Source organism: Cervus elaphus, chromosome 13, assembly GCF_910594005.1.
Source record: "Cervus elaphus chromosome 13, mCerEla1.1, whole genome shotgun sequence".
NCBI lineage: Eukaryota > Metazoa > Chordata > Mammalia > Artiodactyla > Cervidae > Cervus > Cervus elaphus.
The window spans coordinates 27,627,818-27,648,399 of NC_057827.1; the positions used below are offsets into that span (position 1 = coordinate 27,627,818).

Sequence of the window (20,582 nt, forward strand, 5' to 3'; positions counted from 1 at the left end):
AGACCTGGTACAGCCAAATGGATAACTAAACATTACAAAAGGAAAACACACAGGGAATGCCATCCACAAGCTGCTACTGCTCCTGCTGCTAAGTTGCGTCAGTCATGTCTGACTCTGTGCAACTCTATAGACGGCAGCCTACCAGGCTCCTCCGTCCCTGGGATTCTTCAGGCAAGAATACTAGAGTGGGTTGCCATTTCCTTCTCCAGTGCATGAAAGCGAAAAGTGAAAGTGAAGTTGCTCAGTCGCATCCGACTCTTCGCGACCCCAGGGACTGTAGCCTACCAGGCTCCTCCGTCCATGTCCATGGGATTTTCCAAGCAAGAGTACCAGAGTGGGTTGCCATTCCCTTCTCCCATCCACAAGCTAAGGATGCTCAAGCTACCAGAAGTTAGAATAGGTTTTCCCTCAGAGCTGTCAGAAGGAACCAACCTTGATTAAGGGTTTCTAGACTCCCCATATGTGAGACAGTGAACTTCTGCTGTTTAAGCTACTCAGTTTATGGAACTTTGTTATGGAAGCCCAAGGGAACTAATACATACGCCAAAGTAAAGAATGTGACTTTTCCACAGGGAAAAGGAAGTCACTGGAGGGTTTTTTGTGGGAGTTCACATGGCCATTCTCTAATTTAGAAGACAGTTTCATAGTCATACGTGTACATACAGATCAGAGCAGGAAACATTACAGGCAGGACTCAAATTTTATGATAAGTGGTCAGGGACATATCTAATTTGGACCCAATCCAAGGACGCTTTCAGATTCACATGCAGGCAGGCTTTAAATGGGGGACACTCAGACGAATTACGGGAGGCTAGCTATTTCGGTTAAGGTAATTAATTAAAAATTTATAATTGATTTCAATATCTCTACCTTTGTTCTCCCCATCTCAGGGTTTTAGCAGTCTCTTTTAAGTGTACATTTTTTTTTTTTTGGCCATGCAGTGCAGCATGTTGGGAATCTTAGTTCCCCAACCAGGGATCAAACACACATCCCCTGCATTGGCAGCTCGGAGTCTTAATCACTGGACCACCAGGGAAGTCCCCTAACTGTAAATTCGATTTATCAAATGCTCCAATGGCTTCCCGGCAACTCTCGGGATCAAGTCCAAATGCCCGTCATGGTCCTGCTATGTCTGGTTTCATCTCTGGTCTGGTCTCTCATCTCCTGACTTCCTTTCTGTCAAGTTTCTTGAACACACCAATTTCTTCCTTTCCTCGGGGCCTCTGTATATACTGTTCCTTCTGCCTAGAACACTCCCTCCTCTATGCTTCCCCTGGCCAACTTTCACTCCTCTTTTACATATCAGCTTACATAGAACCCTCAGGGAGGCCTCCTCTGAATGCCTGCACCCAATCCTCAGTCCAAACCAATCCATATTAGGTCCTTATGCGACTCTTGTTCTTGAGACTTTTTCTGTTTCTTTATAGCATGTATTATAATTTAAGTAATATACTTATTTATGTTTGTTTAACTCTTCCTCCTACTCCATCCCAAGACTCAAGTTGAAGGAGCCAGATTAAAAACCTTGCAGAGCATGAGTCCAATTTCTTGGGACAACAGGTTGAGATATTAAACTATGCTTTTCACCTCCTGCATTTCCCCTTGTCCTTCACCCTGGTCAGACAGGTAGTTTCCATCTCACAGAGCCTCACCAGAGGGATGTGGTAGGGGTGGGGGGAGGAGAACAGAAACTAGCTTCTCCAAAAGTATCTAAATCATTGCTTCTGATATTAGATTAAGAAAAAACTGAGAAACCTAAGATGAGTAATTTGGATTCCTAAGGTTTTCAGTACTTAACATGAGTGCTATTTCCCCTGAGATAAAGGGGAATCTCAGCATCACCTCGCATACACTTGATGTTCTTGGAGCGGTCCGGATAGACTTGATGATAAAGTGGGCATCCTGACTCCCAGTTAGATTAAACCTTCTAATACTCCTACTGTGTTGTGTCTTCTGCCGTGTTCTACTAGTATTCTGGTGTGGATGACTCTGGAATTCAGTAAACCTGGGGGCGGAAGTGGGAGGTCTAGGGAAGAAGATTTCCCTATGCTGTTTCTGGGCCTTGCTCACCAAAGTAACTGTGTAGGTCTTTACTGCCTCGTCCCAGTTGAGTACAGCAAGATCGATCTAACGTAAGTCAAGAAGTTCCCTGGGGACTTCCCTAGTGGTCCAGTGGTTAAGAATCCTCCTTGCAATGCAGGGGATGCAGATTTGATCACTGGTCAGAGAATTAAGATACCACATGCCTCAAGCAACTAAGCCCACACAGCAACCACTGGGCCCTTGCACCACAACTAGAGAGTCCACGTGCCACAGTGAAAGATCTCGTGTGCTGCAACTAAGACCCTGCGCGACCAAATAAAGATATATATATATATATATGAGTCCACATGCCACAGTGAAAGATCCCGTGTGCCTCAACTAAGACCCTGTGCGACCAAATAAAGATATATATATATATATATGAGTCCACATGCCACAGTGAAAGATCCCGTGTGCCTCAACTAAGACCCTGCGCGACCAAATAAAGAGATATATACCATGTGCCACAGCGAAAGATCCCGTGTGCCGCAACTAAGACCCTGCACAACCAAATAAAGATATATATATATATATATATATATATATATGTATATATATATATGAGTCCACGTGCCACAGTGAAAGATCCCATGTGCCGCAACTAAGACCCTACGTGACCAAATATATATATATATATATATGTATATATGTGTATATATATTTTAAAGAAGGAGTTTCCCATATTTCCTTGGCTGACAATCTAAGTCAGAAATATAGCAATGGATATAAAATGCTATGCCTGGTTCCCTGTAGATGTGGTCTCCCCAAGGATGAAGCCAGTTTCCTCCAAGACTGAGCAGGTTAGAGACCAAGACCCACAAAGAAAGGACCCATCTGCAGGACAAAGAAGCATGGATCTCCAGGATGCCCTCACTCGCTGGATCCTCACCACCAGCACCCTGAGACCACCAAGGCAGGACTTTCTTCCTCACAGCCAACACATCTCATGGAATCAAACTCAGGAAGACCAAGAGACTTCCAGAAGCACAAATTATTTCCTGAATAACCATAAAAATCCATCTTTACTCCTGGATGTAACAAACATAATAAATGTCCTCAATTGCTTAGGATCCCAGACATAATTAAACTTACCTTTAGTGAATGCAGGTACCTAATTAAATGTGTGATAAAATTACTAAGAGGCAGAAAGAAAATCCAGCAATGAGGAAGAGAGGAGGTGACTGGGAATGAGCTTTCAACTTTTGGCTTTAAATGTATCACAGAAGAGGGGTCAAGATTATACAGGTAAAGGATAGAGAAGAGAAAAAACTGGGGGCTGGATTTTGGAATGTCTTGTGAGAAACTAGTGATGCTGAGTTATAATCCTCTGTAGCTAACAATAGCCAGGGACAGAGAAACATGAGGAAAATCTACCTTTCCTTCTGACAAAAATCCCCAGCATCTTATAAGGACTTAAGAGAGGAAGCAGATTAATTTTTAAGGTCAACCTTTCAGGCCAAGGAGACCAAAAATAAGCCAACATCGCCCACTCTTTGGGAACTCTTAACAGTACACCCCACAATCTGAGATCTCTGGTAGGTCAGTGGGAAGGGTGAGAACACACTGGTGTGATTTCTGGATAACAAGTAGGAGATCACTCAGTTAGTCCACAAATATGGATGGAGCACCTCCTGTGTACCTGTGCTAACTTGACCTCAGAGCCTGTGTTCCCTGATGTGGATTCAGGCAAAGAAGGTACCCCTGAAGGGACAGACATGAGACAACAAAACTGCTGAGCTCATGGTGTTGCCAGCAGCAGCCAGTTCACATTCACTCATGTTTGATGCAAACAGAAGGCAGGGTAAAGGGGATTCCTGCTTAATCTAGCAGTATTCGTGTATTTTAGTGAGAATCTGGCTGGCACATACCTTGAACGGAGAAGGGAGAACTCTGATCCCCTTGGGTGACTCCCCCTCAGCCTCAATACACATGCGTGATTCTCTGCGGGGAGCAGAAGACTGCACGTACCTGGGCGGACAGGGCTCTGTGTTACAAGCCTGGCTCATCGCCGGAGGGCGGTGGACCATATCACACAAGGTGTCATTGACCGTCTGCTGGGTCTGAAGGTGTAAGCACACTGCAATGGCTTCTTGATGGCCTGGAGGTTGGAAATAGGAAAAAAAAAAATACGCAAATGACTTAGAATGACTCATTGTGGGGAAAAAAGAAAACAGGGTCTTTGAACTCCTCATTCTTAAGCCACTGCCCTTTGGACTGTATTGCTTGCCTGCAGGATGCATTTCCGGGTCCACATGGAGCAACTGACTGTGGCTTTCCCAAAGTCTCCCAGGCTCTGTTATTTCCTCAGTTACTTTGTAAACTCCCAAATGGTCACTTTGAGGTATCAAGAACCACCCCTGAGACCCCATCCACCGTCACACTGATCTGCGTTTCAAACACACTCAAGGCCAGGAGTTCCTGCAAATGAATCATCCACATGCTTCTTCCAAACATATACAATAATTTCCCTAAGAGGAATTTTCATATCAGCTCCTAAATAACACTTTCTCACATGAGTGGAATCAAACAGTGTTTGTCCGCGCCTAATGTATATTGGACATGAGTCTGAGTAAACTCTGGGAGTTGGTGATGGACAGGGAGGCTTGGTGTGCTGCGATTCATGGGGTCGCAACACGACTGAGCGACTGAACTGAACTGAACGGAACTGAATGTATATTGGACTGCAAGGAGATCAAATCAGTCAGTCCTAGAGGAAATCAACACTGAACATTCACTGGAAGGACTGATGTTGAAGCTGAAGCTCCAATACTTTGGCCACCTGATGTGAAGACTCATTAGAAAAGACCCTGATGCTGGGAAAGATTGAAGGCAGGAGGAGGAGACGACAGAGGACAAGATGGTTGGGTGGCATCACTGACTCAATGGGCATGAGTTTGAGCAAGCTCCGGGAGATGGTGAAGAACAGGGAAGCCTGGTGTGCTGCAGTCCATGGGCTTGCAGAGTTGGACATGACAGAGCGACTGAACAACAAATGTATATTGGGATGCATTTTTAAGGTTACGTTATAGCATGGTTAAATTCATAGAGCCAGAAAGTAGTTTGGTAGATGCCAGGGGCAAGATGGGGGTGAGTAAGTGTTAAATGGGGACAGAATTTCAGTTTGTGCTCAGTCGTGTCTGACTCTGTGATCCATGGACTGTAACCTGCCAGGCCTCTGTCCACCAGATTTCTCAGGCAAGAATACTGAAGTGGGTTGCCATTTCCTCCTCCAAGGGATCTTACTGACCCAGGGATCAAACCCTTATCTCCTACATCTCCTGCGTTAGCAGGCAGATTCTTTACCACTAATGCCACCTGGGAAGCCCCTTTTGTACCCAAGGAGTTCCAAAATGCAATACAGCCAACCAGCTTCCCTGTTCAAATACAAACTTTCACAGGCACATTTTTCCTTTGAGGCTAGACAGGTCTGTCTGACTCCAAGGCCTAGTCTCAACCATTATTTTGTTTGTTGAGACAAATTAGAAAAAAAAAAGATTACTGGGAAATCAGAACTGAGCAAAATATAAATCAAATTTTGACGGAAAAAAATCAAATAAAAATTGTAATAGCAACCAACTATGCTATTTGAAATATGCAAATGTATTCAGTTTCATGCAAGAATGTGTGTTCCCCATTGCGGTTCTTTTCCCAAATGCCATGTTTCAATTCAACCATTTTACAATATTTCGCAGAATACAGTATGGACCAAAATATATATAAAATATATATTCGAGATGTTGAGTTCTTTTCCCTAAATTTCTTTGCTTTCTTCAGTTGTAATCTTATGCTCCTGGGCATAGTAGGTTGCAGTCTTAAATCTCCATGCATCTTCCAATGAATTTTTTTTTAATAAACACTAACTTGAAACATGAAGAGACACTGCTACAACATTATAACTCAGGTTCCTCCCTATAAATGTTGACCTTTCTTATTAATTTTACAGGGACACAGATGTTCATTTTCTAGCAAGTTTTCTTTCTTTTTAATCTGAGAAAAATGCAGTTGTCTTTCACATATATTCTAATTTATAACCAGAATTATTTACAAAATACACTTGAAGATTATTTTGGAACATGAGTGGGTGGATCTGAAAGCACCAAAGTTACCTCATTTTAAACATTTTTATGGAATTTCACAATAGTTGTGACAAATTAAAGCAAGTTTACTCAAATTAACCATTTTTATGGAATTTCACAATAGTTGTGACAAATTAAAGCAAGTTTACTCAAAAGAATATAAAAGTTTAATGAGAGATTTAGGATACTTATTGAGGTGGAATGTATTTTCCAAAGGTGGCCATGAGAATATCTCCCATCTCTCACACTGAACCTATGACATGACTTCACCACTTTCCACTTCAAGAGATTTGAGCAAACCTTTATCCTCAAAAGAAAAAAGTTATAAAGATAAGTTTACTTCATCTCATTTTTAACAAAATTTGGACAGTAATCACAAATACGCATTTAGAAGATATAAGATAAATCAAGTGTTGAAATTTCAATGTACTTTCTCTAATAAATCCTTTGGTAGCATGAAGCAACTTTCTTCACTTCACAGTTGACTTCTGCAATGTCATAATATGAGGGTTATTTTATTTTTTGGCAAAAAATATCTAAAGCCTACATCAAGAAATGAATTCATAATTAAAGGGTAAAAACACAGACGCTAAGAGGGGAAGCAGAGCCAATAAATGAGCTAATACATTCTCTTTTGTTGGTTTAAGGTTAGTTCAAGTTGGGTTTCTTGCAAATAAATCTTGACTAATTCAACATGCCAAGTAACATATCTCACACACACACTCACACAGAGTAAGAAATACTCGGAGCAACAACAAAAAATTCTACAGTCAGAACCTTTAAGGTGTTACCCGGTATTTAATATGGTAAATTACTTTTTAAAAGTTGGAAAATGATTTGAATAAGAAAATTATGTTGATATAATAAACAAATGGCCTTTGGCACTCAGAAATAGATGCAATATGCTTTTTTAAGCAGAGGAACATTAACAAAAATTATTCCTATATTAGTCTATAAAGAAAACTGTATTAAATTCCATAACCTAGAAATAATGTAGGCAATATTCCTTGACTATAATACAGTCCAACTATAAATGAAAAATAAACAATTAAACCCCCCAATCTGAACATCAGAATTTAAAAATAATCATTTCTGATAAGTGGCACTAGTGGTAAAGAATCCACCTGCCAATGCAGGAGGTGCAAGAGAGGTGGGTTCAACCCCTGGATGGGAAAGAGTACCTGGAGAAGGAAATGGCAATCTGCTCCAGTATTCTTGCCTGGAGAACCCCATGTACAGAGAAGACTGGTGGGCTACAGTCCATGGGGCCTCAAAGAATCAGACACGACTGAGTGACTGAGCACACACACACACAAAACTCCTAGGTTAAAAACAGTAACTAAGCTACACAGTGTTTGACAAGAAAAAGGAGCAGAGGAGGGCTTAAAGCAACAGGAGATTAGATGAGCAACACTTGATGATGCTATTAATATTATCAAGAAATGGATGACTTTTTCCCAAGAAAATCTAAATTATGAAACTCACTTTAAAATTCAGTTCAGTTCAGTTCAGTCACTCAGTCATGTCCAACTCTTTGCGACCCCATGGACCACAGCATTCCAGGCCTCCCTGTCTATCACCAGCTCCCAGAGTCTGCTCAAACTCATCTTGATTGAGTTGGTGATGCCATCCAACCATCTCATCCTCTGTTGTCCCCTTCTCCTCTGCCTTCAACCTTTCCAAGAATCAGGGTCTTTTCAAATGAATCAGATCTTCCCATCAGGTGGCCAAAGTATTAGAGTTTCAGCTTCAACATCAGTCCTTCCAATGAAAATTCAGGACTGATTTCCTTAGGATGGACTGGATGGATCTCCTTGCAGTCCAAGGGACTCTCAAGAGTCTTCTCCAACACCACACTTCAAAACCATCAATTCTTCGGCACTCAGCTTTCTTTATAGTCCAACACTCACATCCACACATGACCACTGGAAAACCCATAGACTTGACGAGACGAATCTTTGTTGGCAAAGTAATGTCTCTGCTTTTTAATACGCTGTCTAGGTTGGTCATAACTTTCCTTCCAAGGAGTAAGCGTCTTTTAATTTCATTGCTGCAATCACCATCTGCAGTGATTTTGGAGTCCCCCAAAATAAAGTCAACCACTATTTCCACTGTTTCCCCATCTATTTCCCATGAAGTGATGGGACCAGATGCCATGATCTTAGTTTTCTGAACATTGAGCTTTAAGCCAACTTTTTCACTCTCCTCTTTCACTTTCATCAAGAGGCTCTTTAGGTCTTCTTCATTTTCTGCCTAAGGTGGTGTCATCTGCATATCTGAGGTTATTGACATTTCTCCTGGCAATCTTGATTCCAGCTTGTGCTTCATCCAGCCCAGCATTTCTCATGATGTACTCTGCATATAAGTTAAATAAGCAGGGTGACAATATACAGCCTTGACATACTCCTGTTCCTATTTGGAACCAGTCTGTTGTTCCATGTCTAGTTCTAACTGCTGCTTCCTGACCTGCATACAGGTTTCTCAAGAGGCAGGTCAGGTTGTCTGGTAATCCCATCTCTTGCAGAATTTTCCATGTTTATTGTGATCCACACAGTCAAAGGATTTGGCATAGTCAATAAAGCAGAAATAGATGGTTTTCTGGAACTCCCTTGCTTTTTCAATGATCCAGCGGATGTTGGCAATTTGATCTCTGCTTCCCCTGCCTTTTCTAAAACCAGCTTGAACATCTGGAAGTTCATGGTTCACGTATTCCTGAAGCCTGGCTTGGAGAATTTTGAGCACTACTTTACTAGCGTGTGAGATGAGTGCAATTGTGCAGTAGTTTGAGCATTCTTTGGCATTGCCTTTCTTTGGGACTGGAATGAACACTGAGCTTTTCCAGTCCTGTGGCCACTGCTGAGTTTTCCATATTTGCTGGCATATTGAGTGTAGCACTTTCACAGCATCATCTTTTAGGATCTGAAACAGCTCAACTGGAATTCCATCACCCCCACTAGCTTTGTTCATAGTGATGCTTCCTAAGGCCCACTTGACTTCACATTCCAGGATGTCTGGCTCTAGGTGAGTGATCACACAATCGTGATTATCTGGATCGTGAAGATCTTTTTTGTACAGTTCTTCTGTGTATTCTTGCCACCTCTTCTTAATATCTTCTGCTTCTGTTAGGTCTATACAATTTCTGTCCCTTATTGAGCCCATCTTTGCATGAAATGTTCCCTTGGTATCTCTCATTTTCTTGAAGAGATCTCTAGTCTTTCCCATTCTATTGTTTCCCTCCATTTCTTTGCGCTGATCACTGAGGAAGCCTTTCTTATCTCTTCTTGCTATTCTTTGGAATTCTGCATTCAAATGGGTATCTCTTTCCTTTTCTCCTTTGCTTTTCATTTCTCTTCTTTTCACAACTATTTGTAAGGCCTCCTCAGACAGCCATTTAGCTGTTTTGCATTTCTTTTTCTTGGGGATGGTCTAGATCCCTGTCTCCTGTACAATGTCACAAACCTCTGCCCATAGTTCATCAGGCACTCTATCAGATCTAGTCCCTTAAATCTATTTCTTACTTCCACTGTATGTGGCTGCACGGTGCTGGAGCGGCAAGCAACTGAGAGGAGATACTCTATATCCAAGGTCAGTAGCGGTGACCCTGAGGAGATACCCCATGTGCAAGGTAAGGAGCAGCGGCTGCACTTTGCTGGAGCAGCCGTGAAGAGATACCCCACGTCCAAGATAAGAGAAACCCCAGTAAGATGGTAGGCGCTGAGAGAGGGAATCAGAGAGCAGACAGATTGAAACCACAATCAGAGAAAACTAACCAATCTAATCACATGGAACATAGCCTTGTCTAACTCAATGAAACTAAGCCGTGCCGTGTAGGGCCACCCAAGACGGACGGGTCTTGGTGGAGAGTTCTGACAAAAGGTCATTCATTGGAGAAGGGAATGGCAAACCACTTCAGTATTTTTACCTTGAGAACCCCATGAACAGTATGAAAAGGCAAAAAGATAGGACACTGAAAGATGAACTCCCCAGACCAGTAGGTGCCCAATATGCTACTGGAGCACTACTCCAGAAAGAATGAAGAGAGAGAGCCAAAGCAAAAACAACACCCAGTTGTGGGTGTGACTGGTGATGGAAGCAAGGTCCGATGCTGTAAAGAGCAATACTGCATAGGAACCTGGAATGTTAGGTCCATGAATCAAGGCAAACAGGAGACAGCAAGAGTATACGTCGACATTTTAGGAATCAGCAAACTAAAATGGACTGGAAGGGGTGAATTTAACTCAGATGACCATTCTATCTACTACTGTGGGGTAAGAATCCCTTAGAAGGAATGGAGTAGCCATCATAGTCAACAAAAGAGTCTGAAATACAGTACTTGGATGGAATCTCAAAAATGACAGAATGATCTCTGTTCTTTTCCAAGGCAAACCATTTAATATCATGGTAATCCAAGTCTATGCCCCGACCAGTAATGCTGAGGAAGCTGAAGTTGATCGGTTCTATGAAGACCTACAAGACCTTTTAGAACTAACTCCCAAAAAAGATGTCCTTTTCATTACAGGGCCCTGGAATGCAAAAGTAGGAAGTCAAGAAACACCTGGAGTAACAGGCAACTTTGGCCTTGGAGTACAAAAATGAAGCAGGGCAAAGTTTTGCAAAGAGAACACACTGGTCATAGCAAACACCCTCTTCCAACAACACAAGAGAAGACTCTACACACAGATATCACCAGATGGCCAAAACCTAAACCAGACTGATTATATTCTTTGCAGCCAAAGATGGAAAAGCTCTATACAGTCAGCAAAAACAAGACCGGGAGCTGACTGTGGCTCAGATCATGAACTCCTTATTGCCAAATTCAGATTTAAAAGAAGAAAGTAGGGAAAACCACTAGACCATTCAGGTATGAACTAAATCACTTCAAAATTAAGGGTTTGTATATGACAGTATGTGGGGAGGGGACTTGAAAATGATCTCACAGATCCAGCAACAATTCCCCTCCCAATCCTGCCCCCAAGAGGGAAAAATAAGAACTGAATTTATATAGTTGTAGAAACAAATTCTTTCAGACTTTTAAAAGAGATGTCATCTATGATAGGAACTATTTAAGATTATTGAAAGGTATGGAAAACTCCAATTCATTTAAAAAAAAAAAACTAGTATAAACCTGATGACAAAAATCTATAAAAGAGAAAAAACAGATCTACTTAATATAGTGTTGCCTTACACAATTTTACATGACAGATGCAAGCCTAGGGCCATATTGAAAAGGATAGTTAGCATATGTTTTCCTCTCTGCTGATTAACCAGTATGATAGAATAAATACTACTATAAACTCTCAGGCAATGAAAAAAGGAGAAGCATAATATCATATGGACCCAGAGGAATGCCATTTTGGTGTTAAAATGCAAGTTTTATGGCACTCCAAATAGATGAGTTCTTTTTAGGAGCCAGTTGAGAAGACAGCTGGTAAAAATTAAGGATTGTTAAAAGCCACTTGGCCTCATGAAGGGCATCATAAACATTAGTGGAGCCTGAGAGGAAGTGATCAATTATATCAAGAGTAGCTGAAAGAAACTCCAGCTCAAGGCTTGTTAAGATTTGAAGGGATTTGAAGAGAACAAAATGGTGACTGCTAATGTACCATGTCGGAAACACATCTCCATGGGGAGTATGCCCAAATGAGCCCATGGTGGGCCAATTCAGCTTTCAGACCCCTTTCCCATTTGCAGGAAGGCATTCTTGTACTCCACCATGCTCAGTGGAGGCTACCAACTTGCATCAATATCATTCATATCTAAATGCAAAATCATAAATTAAATATGGGGTTAGCCAAAAAATTCATTTGAGTTTTTTTCCATAACATCTTACAGAAAAATCTGAACGAACCTTTTGGCCAACCCAATAGTAGCACACTTTAGTCAAGTCAAGAGTATAATAAAAAAATTACATTGTGACTTCAAACCATGGGCATTCACCAATCAAATCATTCACACACAAATATTCAGACACGCTCAACCAGAAACAAACAGATAGGAACTTCCTATGATCCAACAGATAAACCCACCAGCCCATCCAGCAGATAAACCCATCCACACAGGCCTTTCCCTTGCCAGTTTCCATTAGGAGATGCAACTCTAACTAGTTAAGGTTGAACTCCACAAGCAGGCTTTAGATTTCACTCCCTTCCATCATACGAAGTTTGTTGACACTTTGCCTTTCGCTTTCATTCTGGAACTTTCTCATTGCCTTTTTTTAAAAGAAAATTATTAATTTGGCTGTCCTGGGTCTTTGCAAGATCCTTAGCTGCAGCATGCAGGAACTAGCTCCCTGACCAGGGCTCCCCGCACTGGAAGTGTGGCTCTTAGCCACCGAACCACCAGGGAAGCCCGCTCTCATTGCCTTTTAAATGCACCTGGACTCCCTGTCATGAGGTGACAGCGCACACACAGCCTTACCATAACAAACCATGCCTTCTGGCCATCTTCCTCTCTGTGGGCCCCTGACACCTCTTGTTTCCCTTTTAATCCCTTTTTTACAATACAACTGGACCAACCTTTTTGAAATAAACATTTCATCATTAATTTCCATTTTAATGACTTGGATGGCTTCTCATTGTTCTTAGGATAAAGACCCACAGGAACATGGCCCGTAAGACCTTCACTGTCTGGCCCCTGCTTTCCTTTCCAGCATCATCTCATATTAAACCCCATCTTTCTCAATACACTATAAGTGCCCAACTTCTTCAGCTCTTGGAATTTCCCATGTGCCCTCTTGCCACATAGCACCCTTCCACATGATCCTTTTCCTGATGGAAATTCTCTTTGTACCACTGTCTCAAACTTCTCTTTTGCTTAATTTCTCATCTTTCAGACTTAAAGTTCAAATGTAATTGTTCTTAGGGAATCTTTTCCTGACCTCCCAAATTAGGTCAAATTCCTCCTATTATGTGCTTTCATAGCATCATATACTTCTTTGTAAAATTTGTTTCTAGTTATTTTTTGGTCACACCACATGAAATGTGGGATCTTAGTTCCTTGACCAGTGATCGAACCTGTGCCCCCTGTGATGAAAGTGCAGATTCTTAACCACTGGACCGCCAGGCAAGTCCCAACCATATGCTTTTTTTGTAGCTGCAATAACCAGCTGTAAGTTTACACATATGGGTGTGTGATTATGTGATGAACACATTTCCCCCTCTAGATCTGAGTTGCAGAGGTGGGAACTATTTGTCTCTATCACCTAGGTCAGCACCTTGCACAAAAAAACACAATAAATATTTGTAGGATGTTGTTTCCAAATGAAACAATAAGAGAGATTCCTGCTACTGTCAAGACCAATTCAAAGTTGGCATCATCTATTGTATTTTCTGTTGTTCTTGCAATTCTGGACAGTGCAATAAGAAATAAAACCTAAACAGGATAAACAACTATTGGAAAGAGAAAATCATCATTAATTGCAGATGATGATTTACTTGAGGAATTCAAAGAATGCACTTGGCACAGTTAGATGCATTAAGGGGTTCAGCAATTTAATCCGTTTTCTTTTAAAAGGAAAAAACAATATTCTAAGATGAGTAACCTCCTATATTATAAACTATATTATAAACTCTTATATTATCCCACCAACATTTATAACACACATGTGTCAGGCACAGTGATCAAACACTTCTCCAACATAACCTTGCTTAAGAATCACATTTAATCCTTTCATTAATCCTAATAATGTAGGTGTGGCTCTTCTCATTTTACAAAAATAAACCTCTGCAAATTTAAACAACTAGCCCAAAGGGAGGGGCAGAACTATGGTTCAAAATGAGGCCAGTCAAAGTCCACATCTGTGGACTAGGCTGTGATTTTAGAAAACACAAAGGGAGAAATTGGAGGTCATAAATGCAACAAATAATATAAGACACAAGAGAAAATGTTAGTGAGGAATGTTTATGGTGTGCATGTGTGTGTGTTCAGTCATTAAGTCGTATCTGACTCTTTGCGACCCCATGGACTGTAGCCTTCCAGGCTCCTCTGTCCATGGGAATCTCCAGGCAAGATTACTAGAGTGGGTTGCCATTTCCTCCTCCAGAGGATCTTCCCCACCAAGGGATCGAACCTGCATCTCTTATGTCTCCTGCATTGCGGGTGGATTCTTTACCACTAGCGCCACCTGGGAAGCCCATGTTGATAGTGTAGTAAATTACAAAACCTTATCAGTGGGTATTTAAAGGCATAACTTTAAATAACTTTCAGGATGTACATACACATATAACACAGTGCTGTCTATCATATACTTACATACACTCTGGAGACTGGAAATTGAGTATGTTTGCATTCTTTATACTTTTGGGAATTGAGAAAGAATTGTTGCCACTCCAGTATAAAAGCAGACTTGTAAAAGATTCTTAAACATCAATGGTTACAACAAATTGATTTACTTTTATTTCCTGTATGATGTGAAGGCAAGTTAAGACTATACAAATATACAATATCAGGATGGGAATCAGAGGTTTATCTTTTTGAAAATATATCACTTGCCTATCTTATTTTTCTACCAGAAACAGGAATGCTGAAGAAATAACTGCATGCCTGTGGAAACTTTATTTTCCTGTGGTTTCCAGTCATTGCAGACTTACCCTCCCTGTTATCCAGGATGAGGGTTAAAATCCACATGCAAAACCACACATAAGTGGGCTTGCAGAGGCTGAGCCTCTAAAACCACATGAAGATGGATTACAGAGAGGCAAGTGTCACTGCCTGTAAGCAATGCAGTAGGGACAGTAAAGCCAACATAACCGAGAGCGGTGCTCCCTTGGGACGAGGACCGTGCCTTCATCCTACATCATGGTACTGAGCCTGGAACTGAGTGGAGAGCATAGAGTCCAGCACAGAGCAGGTGTTCAGTTTCATGCATTTAGAGGATTTTATAACCCTCCAAGCATTCCAAGTATTCAATAGAATTGAGTTATATATTTAAAATGAAATTTTAAGCTTGAACTCAAGAAATTAAAAACATTAAGAAAATATAAGCCTGAACCCAAGAAATTAAACCATTGCTTTTTTCAAGGTGAAGAATCTTACTATAAGCACTTAGAGTTCAACCCCTCAATAAAGTTGTCCACTCTCTATTTTGGACTGTGTGATACACTCTGACTCTCAGCTTCCCTAGCCATACCATTTGGGTTCATGGGCATTCAAGGTTCATCTAATGATATTATCCTGAATTACACAACACCGGATAGCCTCACAAGGCTAAATTCTGTTTAACTGAGAGTTGAAAGATTAGCAAGCTGAGCCCTGTTAAAATTTGCAAAATGTGTTCCAGTTATACAAGAGGATGTCAGAAACAAATAGACACCATCCCATCCACCATGTGAATATTGAAATGCACTTCTAACGTGTGCAAGACCTTTCTCTCCTCACAGTTGGCCAAAAGGCCCACAGTGCCAATAAGGATAAATTGAACTGGTCAAGTTTCACAAAACTTGTATGCCTTAAACAGATACAGAGATCATTTTACTACTCTTAACTATATATCCAAGAGAAATGAAGATGTACGTCTACACAGTAATGTGTACATGAATGTTCAGAGCAGTTTTAGGCATAGTATCCAAGAAAACATGTGAATAAACCAAAATCTAGCTGATGAATGGATAAATATGGACATATCCATACAATAGAATAGACTTATGTTACTACATGGATGAATCTTGAGAGCACACTAAATGAAAGAAGGTGGTCACAAAGATTGCTTACTGTGTGATTCCATTTATCCAGACATCCAGAAGAGATAAAAAGTAGTAGTTGTGAGAGGCTGCTGGTAGCAGGAAAATGGGGGTTTGAGAGGAAATGGGGGGGGGGTGATTTCTTAAGGGTGCAGGGTTCTTTTGGGGTCAAAGTGTTCTATAATTGTTTTGATGGGGTCTTCCCTGGTGGTCCAGTGGTTAAGAATCCACCTTGCAATGCAAGGGACACGAGTTTGACCCCTGATTGGGCAACTAAGCCTGTGTGCTGCAATCAGAAGAGTCTGTGTGCTGCATGAAAGATCACACATGGCACAACTAAGACCCAATGCAGCCAAATACATCAGAGTTAAAAGAAGATTGTGACGATGGGTACACAACTTTGTGAATATAACAAAAAACACCACGTTGTATACTTCAGATATATAAATTGTATGGTATGTGAATTATATCTTAATAAAGTTGTTACCAAAAAAACAGAAAATCATGCCAGGGGTCCAGGCCTCCTGGAGGTGGAACCCAGGGCTGTCTCGGTGGGCACTGGGAACATAGCAGATCCGAACATTTTGGCATCAGGCTCCAAAAATGAGGTCTAATAGACTCTCTCAACTGAATCAGAATTCATCTTGTCAACTTTCCTCGGGCAACTCTATGTGGTCTGTTAAGTTCCAAGGACCCAATATGCCATGCTTTCCCATCTGGAGGGCCTTCTTGGTCAGGAAAAAACTGAAGTCAAGGATGACAGAGTACTAGATGCAAGACTAATTCTACCAATGGCAGTATTCAAAAGCCTGAGATTAATACAATAGATTTGGAGGTATGCAAGCAACAGCCGGGGGCTTTCCAGGTGGTGCTAGTGGTAAAGAAAGTGCAGTAACTCAGTCGTGTCTGACTCTTTGAGACCCCATGAACAGCAGCCCACCTGGCTCCTCTGTCCATGGAATTCCTTAGGCAAGAATACTGAAGTGGATTGCCATTTCCCTGCCTGCCAATGCAGGAGATGTAAGAGACTCAGGTTCGATCCCTGGGTCTGAAAGATCCCCTGGAGAAGGGCATGGTAACCTACTCCAGTATTCTTTTCTGGGGAATCCCATAGACAGAGGAACCTGGCAGGCTACAGTCCATGTGGTCACAAAGAGTCAGACACAATTGACTGAGCAGGCATGCAAGCATGCATGACTATCTCTGCAGGGCTTCCCCCGACTCATCAGGAGAGTACCAGTTCCCAGATTACGAAGGGCATATCAGTCTTAAGGCTTCCAAGATATAACAGAAAACATGTCCAGGACCCTGAACCCAGAGGTTTGGGCCAAAGCAGACATGAAAGTGAGGAGGAAAGTGAGACTTCTATTCCTGGGAGGGAAGAGACACAGCAGACATTTAGTGTTGGGTGAAGCAGGCTAAACTCCTGGCTAATTGAGGTGGGCTTCTAGGAAGCAGGGAGAAGCAAGCAAGAGAGAGAGAGAATCTGGAGGCAGAGAAGAGTTCTTCCTAATTACACAGGGATACCACCATATGATCCCTGGTGGCTCAGATGGTAAAGCATCTGCCTACTATGCGGGAGACCTGGGTTCAATCCCTGGGTCGGGAAGATCTCCTGGAGAAGGAAATGGCAACCCACCCCAGTATTCTTGCCTGGAAAATCCCATGGATGGAGGAGTCTGGTAGGCTACAGTCCATAGGGTTGCAAAGAGACACGACTGAGTGACTTCACTTTCACCACCATATGAAAGACAGTAGCTTAATTGAGGCCTGGGGTAAAGCATACGCCATTTCACCTGGGTTTACTGATGGGCTGGTGTCCAGGATGGGTGGATTTACAGGTTGAACTACACAGGAAAGAGAAAGACAGATACCTCAAGTCACAGCGACTGGATGGCAAGCACGGACAATGCACTCCACCTGCCTGGGGAAGAGGCCAGGGCACAATGACTGGTACACGAGCTCCTAAGACCTGATGGGGAGTGCCCAGTAAAGGGCGCAGGGCTGCCAGGAGGAGTGGAGCAGGCTGTTGAGCCAACTGCCTCCTCAGGCAGCAGCTTCCTTAGCTTTCCCACCACTGGCTGGCACTGAAGTCAAAGCATTTCTTTCTTTCTTTCTTTTTTCTTTGACCATGCCACACGGCATGTAGGATCATAGTTCCCTGACCTGGGATCAAACCCATGCCCCTTTCAGTGGAAGTGCATGGTCTTAACAACTGGACCACCAGGGAAGTCTGGTTAGAAGATTTCTAGCCCCCAACTTCAGCCACGACAGCTGGCTGGAAGGCATAGTCAGGAGTCAGTGAGAGGATGTCAGGGGCCTGGGTTGCTGAGAGAGGAGTCCCCTTCGTGTCAGTAGAGGATCTTGGTTTCCCACTGATTATTTCTGTCCTTTTACTTCCAGCAGAGACAGAATGACTAGCTGAACTTCTCTCTGCTCATTCACTCCATTTTGGATCCTGGAGTGCTTGAAGCACCTTGGGGCTAATTTCCACCCCAAAGGGGCCACCTGACAGTATGACCACTTCCTAGTCCTATCAGGGTCCCTGGCTATGTGTACACACATGTACACACACATAAATCATGGTGATCAGTTTGCTCCATACTGGTTTCTGGTTCAATGTGCAGGTATGAACCTAAAATATTTTCTGAGGATAACTTCTGAGCATCAGATAAGGCAGTCCCAGGCTGCCTCATTCTGTAATTCTGACTTATGCACAACACTACCTCAACTAATCATTTCTTGCATTTTCCTATTTATTCTCTATCAATTGGTGACCTCTGTAACCATCTCAGTTAGGCAAATGCTTAGGAACACAGGAACACAGGATCTAGTCCCACTGTCCTTTATCTTTCTGAAATAATGATGATGAAAACTGAAAGAAAGAACAGGCACAGTTTTCAATTATTCAAATGACTTCTCCTCCTTTGGACTTCTGCTAGTTTGTAGATGAGGCTTTACCGGTTTAGTATTGCTATTTCTCAAACCATCAGCAACGTCAGACACAGCTGTCCCTTAAGTAAAAGATCAAATACCTCCCAAACAGGTGGCGGTGCAGGGGGTGAAGCCAGCGTATTCCCAGTCGTAGGTCGTCTCACTGTCCTGCTCCTGCAGGGAGGCGGCCAGCTGTCGGGTGGCGGGGCTCTCATCACAGGGCTGCAGGAGGCAGGGCCGCTCCGTGGGCAGCCGGGGGCCCTCACACTCTTCCTCTGGCAGCTCAGTCTCAGTTTGCGTGAAGGTCAGGAGCACGCGGCACTTCACCTCTCGCACCTGAACACCTGGCCCACAGGTGGCGCTGCAGGTGGACCAGGGCTCCGGAACAAACCTGCAGGCAACCGGGGAGCCCCAAGGGTCGGAGCAGGGGAGGACACGGGCCGTCAGTCCAAAGAGATCACAAAGCGGGAGTGACAAGCATTCTATGAAGCAAACAAGTAATTTCATTCAGAGAGGATTCAATATGTTTCGGAGGCTGTCCTTTTGTTGGTGCCTGAAAATGTGTCGTGGACAAACGTTCCAACCTCATCAGCAACAGAAAGAAGCTTTTACCAGAGATACACTGAACTTTTGCACCTATTTTATTTAATTCAAATTCTGTGCTCTGACCTTTGCATATCATCATTAAAAGGTTTTCTGTAAGATTTGGTCATAATAAATCATGTAGAGATAATTTCTACTCTGAGTTCTTTTATAACATGGAGATGTTCACCAGTATTTATTCAAGAAATCTTTTTGGCACTTACCCTGTCTTAACAGGCAGAGTTTTATTAAAATGTCTTGATATTTAGGAACAAAACTGTAGGATAACAAATGCTTTCTGCAGAGCGGTGGTGGTGGTTTAGTCACTAAGTTGTGTCCAACTCTTGCGACCCCATAGACTGTAGACCACCAGGCTCCTCTGTCCATGGGATTCTCCACGAAAGAATTCTGGAGTGGGTTGCCATTTCCTTCTCCTTCTGCAGAGTAGATGAAGCTTTAATATTCTTTTTTATTTAATATATGGGCTTCCCTGGTGGCTCAGTGGTAAAGAATCTGCCTGCCATTGAGGGAGACATAGGTTTGATTCCTGGTCCAGGAAAAGCCCCTGGAGAAGGAAATGGCAACCCACTCCAGTATTCTTGTCTAGAGAATTCCATGAACAGAAGAGCCTGGCGGGCTACAGTTTATGGGGTCTCAAAGAGTTGGACATGACTGAGCAACTAAACAATATAGAACATTTTCATATATAACAACACACAAAACTTCTGAATTTTCTTGAAACTATCATAGCTGTTGCCCAATCTGACTGAATAAAGCATGTATTTCTTATCCTGAATCTTTATCCACTAAATCACAGGGTATCCTCCTTTGGCCTACAGGTCAAATCCCGTCCATCTATTTCTGCACAGCCTACCTGCTAAGAATGATTTTCATATTTTTAAATGGATGGGGAAAAAAAAGGATAATATTTTGTGTCATGTAAAAATGACATAAAATTCAATGTGTGTCCATAACTAAAGATTTATTGGAATACAGTCATGGTCACTTGTTCAGCTTTGTTTATGGCTGCTTTTGTGTTACGTGCCAGGTCTGAGGATTTGCAATATAGACTATTTGGCTGGCAAAACCTAAGATATCTATTATTTGGCTCTTTATAGAAAATGTTTACTGATTCCTGCACTGAATTTAAGACACAGACTCCATCGGGACATATATTTTTAAGACAATATGAAGCAACACTTACATCATGAGATACTAATAAGTGATAGGC

The 20,582-nt window shown here is 42.2% G+C and overlaps 1 protein-coding gene across 5 annotated transcripts in view; it reads right to left on the reverse strand.

The window, feature by feature from the left end:
* ADAMTSL3 (ADAMTS like 3) overlaps window positions 1-20,582 on the reverse strand; it is a 363,119-nt gene that overhangs the window by 101,828 nt on the left and 240,709 nt on the right. For all 5 annotated transcript variants that reach the window (XR_006344423.1, XM_043921943.1, XM_043921940.1 and 2 more), the window contains exons 16-17: window positions 18,871-19,160; window positions 4,051-4,180 (exon numbers count right to left, since the gene is read on the reverse strand). Coding sequence is in view for 4 of the 5 variants with exons in the window: in XM_043921943.1 (XP_043777878.1) it covers window positions 4,051-4,180; window positions 18,871-19,160 (420 nt within the window). In the remaining variant the exon portion in view is untranslated. The remainder of the gene's footprint in view (window positions 1-4,050; window positions 4,181-18,870; window positions 19,161-20,582) is intronic.